The following is an 8198-nucleotide window of genomic DNA, read 5'->3' on the forward strand; positions in this document are numbered from 1 at the left end:
TAAGCGAAGGGGTCATGCACTTGACGCACCGCAGTCTGATTTTCTAGACCTTTCGCCTCAAGATACCGCACACCAGCCAGCGCTTCCGGATGGTCACGTCTTCGATACCGCGATCCCACACCCACTCCCGCTCCACGCCGTCGCAGTCTCGCTCCCAGATGCGCTCGATCTCCAGCCCGGCCTCGGTCAGCGCCGCCTCGTCGAAGAAGCCGCGCATCTTGGGCCGGCCCGTGTGAAAGCCGGCAACGACCCAGCAGCGGGCGTCGGGCCCGTCCCGGAGGAACCAGGCGACGGACTTGTGCAGGTTTGCGTGCTGCCACGGCATCCACAGGCAGTCGGCAACAAAGACCCGGTCGAAGGCGTGCTTGTTGGCGACGGAGAAGGGGTCGTCCAGCTCACCCCAGGAATGGCCCTCGACCACGACTTCTTCCGCCGTGAGGGCGCCGGTGGGGGAGACGGAGGCGTCAATGTTCCGGGCGGCGTTGGCACGGAGCGTCTTGAGCACGGCGGGGGCGGGGTAGTCGGTCACGGCGGTACGGACGGCGCCCAGCAACGCGGACATGATGCTCGGCAGGGCGGTGCCGGCTCCGAACTCGACGGTGGTCAAGCCGCGGACATTGAAATGCGACACGGGCGGGCCGAGATCGATCTTGACGGTGTCCAAACCGAGGGTGCCAGCCTCGACAAACTCGCCCAGCTGGAGGCTCGCGTTCCACAGGTAGTGGCTGAACAGCTTCCGGTCGTCGTCGGCGCTGGGCTCGGCGAGGTCGAAACGCAGCGGCTTGCGCAGGTGCGGGGAGGCGTACTCGATGCCGTGGTCGGCGTCTCCGTGCTGGTTGGTGACGTCGTCGGGGAAGATGACGCCCAGGGAGCTGATGAGAAAGTCCTCGGGGGACTCGGCGGGCGGGCCGACGAGGGAGATGCGGGACGTGAGCGCCATGGCTGATGGGGGACGTAAGAGCGCCGGGGTTGCAGGGAAGAGAGGACTCGAGGCGGCGGCCGCGAGGCAGGGCTTGGCTACCGACGCACCGAGCGGGATGCTGCGAGCCCAGACGGGACGAGGGCGGGAGGACGCGGGGGAGGCGGAGCGGCGGGTGAGGACCGAGGCCAGGAGAGTGGGCCGGGCAGTTGCGATTGCGATGACGAGAACGAGCACCGGCAGTCTTCGTGCAGCGCGGGCGATTCAGGGAACTCGGGTTGCGCAAGCGAAAGAAACTTGGAGGCAAGGTAGGCAAAAGTTACGCAACGTGGGCGGACGCCTGGATGGGAAAATTTGTCGCTTGCGTTAATGGAGGGGGAGGGGCAGTGGCAGCGAACGACCACGACGAAATGTCACTGTGCCCCGCCGGCGGCAAGCATGCCCTGCGTTGCGTGCAAAGTGAGTTATTTTGGAAGACACATGGAAGGCACATGGAAGACAGGCAGGCAGGCAGTTGCTGGAGAGCGTTTCCACAGGCGGCGGCTGTCAGCGCAGTGGCAGCGGAAACACTGCCACAGCTCAGGGCGGGTAGGCAAGAACCCGGGGTGCGATTGAGCCGCAAGACGGCATAAATACAGGGGGCTTAGGCCTGTCATCCTCGCAAATACAGCGCATGATATGGCCAGGCAGTGGAAGAGCCTCAACTCCCGACTCGGACCCGAAAGCGTCGGGTCGAGGTGCCTGTTTCGGTGGGTCGCCAGGCGGATGCTGCCGCTCCACAGCCACAGAGCCATGCCGCTGTTTCTTTCGCACCTGCAGGGCATCTGCAGAGGACTGCGGTGCACCGCCCCGGGACCTGGGACCCCGCTGACGACTTTGGGTGAGGTGGTCTCCGGTGCATCGGCGGTGTATATCCCTGGAGGAAGAATTACCTTAGATAAGCTCCTGGGCCTCCACTTCTCTTCACAGCGCGATCCGACTGGGCACAATTCGGTCAGACCGGATGGCTGTGCTGTGCCTCGCACCCGCTCCCGCCAATTCGCACCCGGAAAACTGCATTATTGCCTCCCTGCACACACCAACAACGTGCTGTGCCTGCTGTCACCCACCACACAAAAAAAACATTGGATACCTCACTGCGCATGCATGGTGGGCTATTTTCGATCTTGGACCCGACGGGTCATCTCCACAGGCCTCCCTCCCGGTCCAGCCCAGATCCCGACCACAATTCGGCTTGATGAAGTCATTCCCATCTCCCCTGCCCCGGTCTCACGTTTCCTCTCCGACGCCAGGGCCAGGCCTGCCCCAATCACGAATACATCCCCGTGACCTGGCTGCCGACCAGGGCAGCGTGCGGGTCGAATGTTTCAGGTATCATGGCTGCCTGGCACTGGCTTATTGCACTGAGGATACGGCCGTCGTCTACATGCCTAAATGGGGTCATAGTTCGTCGCCAGGGTCCACGGCATCGTGTTCATCACCATGTCCACCCCAAGTGGCGGCAGTAGACACATTTCACTCCAATGGCGACGAGAACGCGTAGTGATGATGAAAAGATTGTCTTGATCGTGACAAGAATTCTTAAGAGTTAGGGTATCAACCAAAGCACCTTTTGCGGTGTAAACCAAGCCATCCAATCATGAGTCCTCGTACCAGATTTCCTCTTCGTAATCCAGTCGTAAATCCATACAAGCGTGCGCCAGCCATGCTTCTAACAGATTCCTCCGCCGCCCTCCCGCTCCGTGATATAGTACCGCATGCTGAACAGATATTGATGACTTCAATGCCTCCGCCGCCTTCCATTACTGTTCAAAGCTCTCAAGAACAGCCTGCATCTCCCTGAGCTGCTCCTCGGTGGGGTCGTCAGAGATCCACGGGCCCTTCTCGTCGTCAGTGGCCCCGAGGAAGCCCTCGGCGCGCTTGAGGGTTTGCACGTCCAGGTCCGTCACGTAGTTGTTGCCGTCCGCCAGCTTAATGCGTACCTCGTGGTCCGTGGAGAGCATCATGTCGTCCTTGGCCAGGCGGCGGGGGCCGTCAAAGACGGCCATGACACGCTTCTTCATCGTCATCTGGCCCTTGTCGAAGCCCCATGACGAGGGGTAGTCGCGGCGGTTCTTGCGACCCTTGGCCTTGACGGGCATGGGGCCGCCGCCGCGGGAGTGGGTGAGGCCGCGCGACTTTTGGACGCCGTTGACGGGGTTGCCCTTTCGCTTCGTTGGCGAGTTGAAGCGGTGCTTGCTGTCCTCGTCGTCCTCGTCGTCCATGTCTTCGTCTTCGTCCTCCTCGGTGGACGGCATCTGCGTCTGCGTGGGGAGGTGGTTCTTCTCCAGGGTCTGGTGCACGTCCTTGTCGTTCTCGACCTCGGCGAGGCGCTTGGCGTTGATGGCCTCGGCGGGGTCCTCCTGCTGCACGATGCGCAGCACGCAGTCGTCCAAGTGCTCGTAAAAGTCTTGGGCGTTGGAGAAGGTCTGCGAGCACGTCGAGCACTTGCCGGTGGCGTCGGGAGGGTAGCCGGCGAGCTTCTTGCCGCTGCTGGCGGCCGTGCTCTTCTTGCGGCTGTTGGGCGGCGTCTGCTCGACGCCGTGGACGGCCGTCAGGTGTCGCTTGAAGACGTCGGCGCGGTTGAACGACTTCTCGGCCGCGGACCCCGACCCGGGGCAGAAGCCGCACACCATGGTGCCCTTGTAGTGCGTGAGGGTGTGGCGGTTCTTGTCGTACTTGCGGGCGAAGCCCTTGACGTGATAGTCGCACGTCACGATCGGGCACTTCTCTGGGCGCTCATTCTGGTGGGTGAGCATGTGCGCCTTCAGGTCCTTGAAGGTTTTGCCGCATTCGGGGTGCGGGCATCGCTGCTTCTCCTTGGACTCGTCGCCGCTGTAGCCGTTGCCATCGGAATAGTTGGAGGGGAACGAGTGGAGGCTGGGGCGGCGGGCGTCGGCCGGTGTGGCGTAGGGGCTGAACTGCTGCTGGAAGCCGCTGTGCATGAAAGGCGATTGGCTGCCGTTGCGGACCATGGATTGGGATGAAGCGGACAGGGCGGGCGAGGCGGGATACTGAGGGTGGTGGAAGTTGGGATCGAAACCCGGCATCGGCATTGGGCGGCTGATGTCGGGGTGGATGAGGGAAGGGTCTGAAGGGAATGGCTGGTTAGCACTGAGTCGTCGGCAGGGATGGCGCGTTTTGACAGAGGAAAACCAACAAGAAGAACCAAGAGGGGCGACGAAGTGGCCACTGCTCTGAGAGAAAAAAGTAGAAACCCGCGGCGTCTTTGGCGAATTGCTCCAAGCCGGCGCTGGAGGAGAAGAGAAAGAAGTAGAGGGAGACGCAAAGGCCGCGGTCGCGCTGGACTTGCGCGACGCGGGAGACTCGGGCGACGAAGACAGCCGGGTATCCGCGGCGGCGGTCTCGCGAGCAGAAGCAGCAGAAGGAGAAGAAGAAGGAGAAAAGGAAACCCGGTGAGGGGCTGCGAAATGAGAGGTTCTAGAGACGTTCTGCAACTCACCCACGAAACCCGGGGGCTTTGTGTTGACAAAGTCGAAAGCTGCAAAGTCTTCCATACCTGAGCCGGCGTAGGTAGAGTACTCAGTACCCGTGGTGTTGTAGTAGTCGTGGGGCACAATGCCCGGGGTGACAGCGATGCCGGGGTGCGCCCATTCAGGCACCGGCGCCGGCTGGTCGTGATGTGACTGCGGCGAGCCCACGTTGGATGAGGCCGCCGAGGGCGCCGATGTGGTGGAGAGGTTGGAGGAGGGCAATTGGAAGTCGCCGTCCTCGTAGAGGCTCGGTGAGGTGCGTCCCTGGTAGATGAAGTTGTTTTCGTAGACGGGAGAAGCCTCCATGGGCATGGAGGTAGGGAACATGTAAGAGGCGTTGGCAGGGATGGTCATCTCCATGGGGGCGGTGGTGAAGACTGCTTGGGGCGGCTCGGGGTAGAGGATGTAGTCGTCGTGCTCGGAGCTCAGGTGCTTGGGGAGCATGTTATATGACTGATCTATCGAGACCATTGTTGCGGGTGATGTCGTTCTTGTTGTTGGAGTTGTGAGTGGCCGGTCAAGTCCGCAGACTGACTGCTGGTGTTGTTTATAGAGTTGTTGGTCGTTGGTTGGGTTCAAGGTGCTGTCGCGTTGGCCGAAGCAAAGCCACACAGTGAGTTATGCCGTCACGTCACTCTGCTGCTCGCCCTCTTGTTAGTTGACACTGAACGAACACTGAGTTGAGGGTGCTGCGCGCTGCGCTGTGCTGTGCTGCTGCGCCTGCTTTCAAGTGGGGCCGAGGAAGCGCACCTGCAGCGATGTTCATGCCCGCGGCGTTTCCGCGTGTGAGGTACCGATGCCGCGAGCGAAAGAGTCGTGTAAGTGGCAGGAGAACCCGATGATGTTTGTTGGTTCCAAGGTGCAGAGAAGAAGTGTTGTAGACGGCACAGTGAGGCAGCCGGTTGGTCTAATAACGCTCTTGGTCGAGTTGGCTCCCGTGTGATGGACGATGCTGTGTGCCCGGCCTCTCCTTGGTGATGCTGCTGTTGCTGTCTTGGAGCGAGAGTGGACTGTGATATATGTCTTGTCACGCTGTGAGAGACAGGACTGTCGTTGGCTTTGAGGATTTTTTGAGCCGAAGATCTGGGACTTGTAGAGATGAAGACCGATGGGGGCGGGAAACGATCTTGGAGAGGCCTTGGGGGCCCACGACTGATATAGACCGGCCACGAAGCCACGCCTGGTATATACCGACAGAGGGCACAGAGAGAGACATACGCACAACTTACAGACCGGGGGGCACATGGGTCGACGACAGCCACGGCTTGCTTGTTGATGGCCCTTGGGGAGACTTGGGGACTTGACTTGGGACCCGGTGGACGCGGATCGTCCTCCCCTCCACGCAGTGCCTCTACCCGGCGTCCAGGGGGCGGAGGGAGGAGGGCCTGCACTAGGAACTCGTAGGGCAGAGCAACAAGCAAGCAAGCAGCGGCACCAGCAAGAGAGGCGGTACAAGCAGCAGGGGTCAGGGGTGGGGTGCGAGTGTGTGTGGATGGGCAAGGGGGGTGCGAGAGAGGCACAGAGACCGAGGTGGGTGTGCGCGTGTGTGTGTTGTCGACATGGGTGTGCACTGGACGTGCGGGTGTGGGTGAGGATAGTGGTGGCTTTTTCGTAGTTCGTTCTTGTTGTTCCTGCCCGTCCGTCCTCCTCATACCCTGTCTTCGTCTACTTTGATATCTTGTGCGCTCTGCTTCATGAATACCTCATTTAGCACCCAGATACGCACGAAAATGGGCCTAGCCCGGCTCGACTTGGTCGGGTACTGGCATCGACGCCGGGTACCAGAGCCACGAAACAGGTCCCATTCCAGACTCGGTCTTCGATTATGTACTGTCTGTCTTCCAGGGAAGGGCGTGCGGGTTGCCTGCAACATGCACTCCTGCTGCTCGTTGTCTCTGCCAGCGATGCGGGATACCAAGATCTGTCTCTGAACCGGTCTCTCATTTCTATCCGTCGTGCCTCTGACCCGTCTGCCGCGGTGGTGTGCGACAGAGACAGACAGCAAGTAGTCCAGAGAAAAGGAACCCTTCAAGTGCCAACTGGGCCCGGAAAGCGAGTCATCCAGTTTCCTGGTTCCGCACGGCGGTCAGCGGTACTCGATACCTCGCATGGCTGGCTGGTGGCCTCCCACTAAAAGGCCACACGCCCACTACCACGCAGCACAACAGGCACCAAGCGCCCCTTGGATGACAGCCAGCAATGCCCGCCAGACCCCAGCAGCTTGGGCCTTTGGACGCCCCTGGCACAAAGAAACCTGGTACAGGATACTTTGGCTGGTGGGTGCAGGTGGGTGGCTCCAAGGTAGGCAAGTTGTGTCCAGACCCTTGTCTCGCTCTCTTTCTCTCTTTTGGCGTGAGCCCCCTGGCGGGACAGGCCCTTCACTAAACGTGAGGACAGGACCTCCAGCAGGGAGGGGAGGAGGGCCAAATGAGCGGGGGGGGGGGGGGGGGGAGTACTGTACAAACCTTGCCCAAATGGCGACCTGACTTGACCTGCACACGGCCTTGCTGGACCAGTGTCTTCTTCATCTGCGGTTACGTACCTCAGGAGGGATCCCTGCCAGTCAGATGGAGGCCCGGCACGTCGCTCTCCGCCGCGGGATGCCGAGCCTGCTCTGAGGTTTGTGAGGGATGGGATTGGATTGAATGCAGTGGTGGTGATGAAGCCTATCAGGCCCGTAATCCGTGACAATGTCGCCGGAACCAGTCGATGTCCTTTGCACGGCACAGCACCGGCAGACCAGAGACTTGCCGTTTGCGCCTACTCCTGGACGTTTCTTGGCTTCCTGCTCATCAGCAACGTGCTATATTGGATCTTCACTTGCCAACGTGTAGGTAGCATTGTGGACGGGTCTGCCCCAGGGCCAAAAGTCTGCCGCCTGGAGTCCTGCCTAATCGAAACTTTCTTTTTCCTGTCCTCTTTTTCGACTCCTCGCATCGACGACCTCGTAAAACCCAGTCATAAATTTCCAGGACCGATGCGGGACATGCGATGTCCTGCATATGCTGTTATGATGGCGGTAAAGCAACGTGAGCGCCCAAAAAAGAAAACCCAGAATATTGGGCATGAGGCAGGCACATCGGTCGTCCGTCTTCTGCATGATGCGATGGGATGATGATGCTCTCCAGAAAGCTTGCGCTCAACAACCACAGCCCCCCTTTCGATAAAGATGACCATATTCTTGCTAGCGCCAGTGGACAGTCGCGCGGCTGGTGTGAGTGTGTATTCGTAGAGGTCCTATTCTGAACTGGTTGCTGCGTGCGTCGTCCTCAAAAAGGCATAAACCTTTCCGAAAGTGGTTCGTCATGTGAAATAGGAAAAACCAAGCATTCGGCTTTGTGGAGGCTCTGGCGGCACGGCGGTAAAGGTTGCGTTGCTTACTGCTGCAGTCCCAAGGGGATATTTTTATTCACACACACACACACACACACACACTGCACATTGACTGCGCTTGTGCTGTGCTGCGCTCCCATCGCGATTTAGCAACTCGGGGCGGCCAATCACCGGAACCCCTTCTCTCCCCACGCTGGCAGAATATGGCAGCACCCAGGTGCAAGAGCCACGGCCGCCGCCGAGTTGTTGGTGTGCACAGCCCGGCCTTATCCGTCCCCCCTAGCTTCCCACTTACCAGTCTTCACAGTCGTCGCAGAGAGCACAATTCTGGCTGTGCTTCCTCGCGAGGGCATTGGGTCGCTGTACGGACGGAGAGATTCTGCGCAGCTGTCAGTCTCGCCAGCCAATAAACG

At 60.2% G+C, this 8198-nt stretch overlaps 2 protein-coding genes across 2 annotated transcripts; both read right to left on the reverse strand.

Moving 5' to 3' along the window:
* Window positions 1–43: 43 nt before the first annotated feature.
* Window positions 44–940, reverse strand: GCG54_00013091 (Protein N-terminal and lysine N-methyltransferase efm7; the record flags this gene model as incomplete). The annotated part of the gene is made up of 1 exon (XM_045412952.1): window positions 44–940. The coding sequence occupies one exon, from the start codon at window positions 938–940 to the stop codon at window positions 44–46; it is 897 nt and encodes a 298-aa protein (XP_045256648.1).
* A 1781-nt stretch (window positions 941–2721) lies between these two features.
* On the reverse strand, window positions 2722–4923 carry GCG54_00013092 (uncharacterized protein; the record flags this gene model as incomplete). Its single annotated transcript, XM_045412953.1, has 3 exons — window positions 2722–4049; window positions 4177–4323; window positions 4422–4923. The coding sequence occupies 3 exons, from the start codon at window positions 4921–4923 to the stop codon at window positions 2722–2724; spliced, it is 1977 nt and encodes a 658-aa protein (XP_045256649.1).
* Between the last annotated feature and the right edge of the window lie 3275 nt (window positions 4924–8198).

The sequence above is a fragment of the Colletotrichum gloeosporioides genome (assembly GCF_011800055.1).
Source record: "Colletotrichum gloeosporioides strain Lc1 chromosome Unknown consensus_115, whole genome shotgun sequence".
Lineage (NCBI taxonomy): Eukaryota > Fungi > Ascomycota > Sordariomycetes > Glomerellales > Glomerellaceae > Colletotrichum > Colletotrichum gloeosporioides.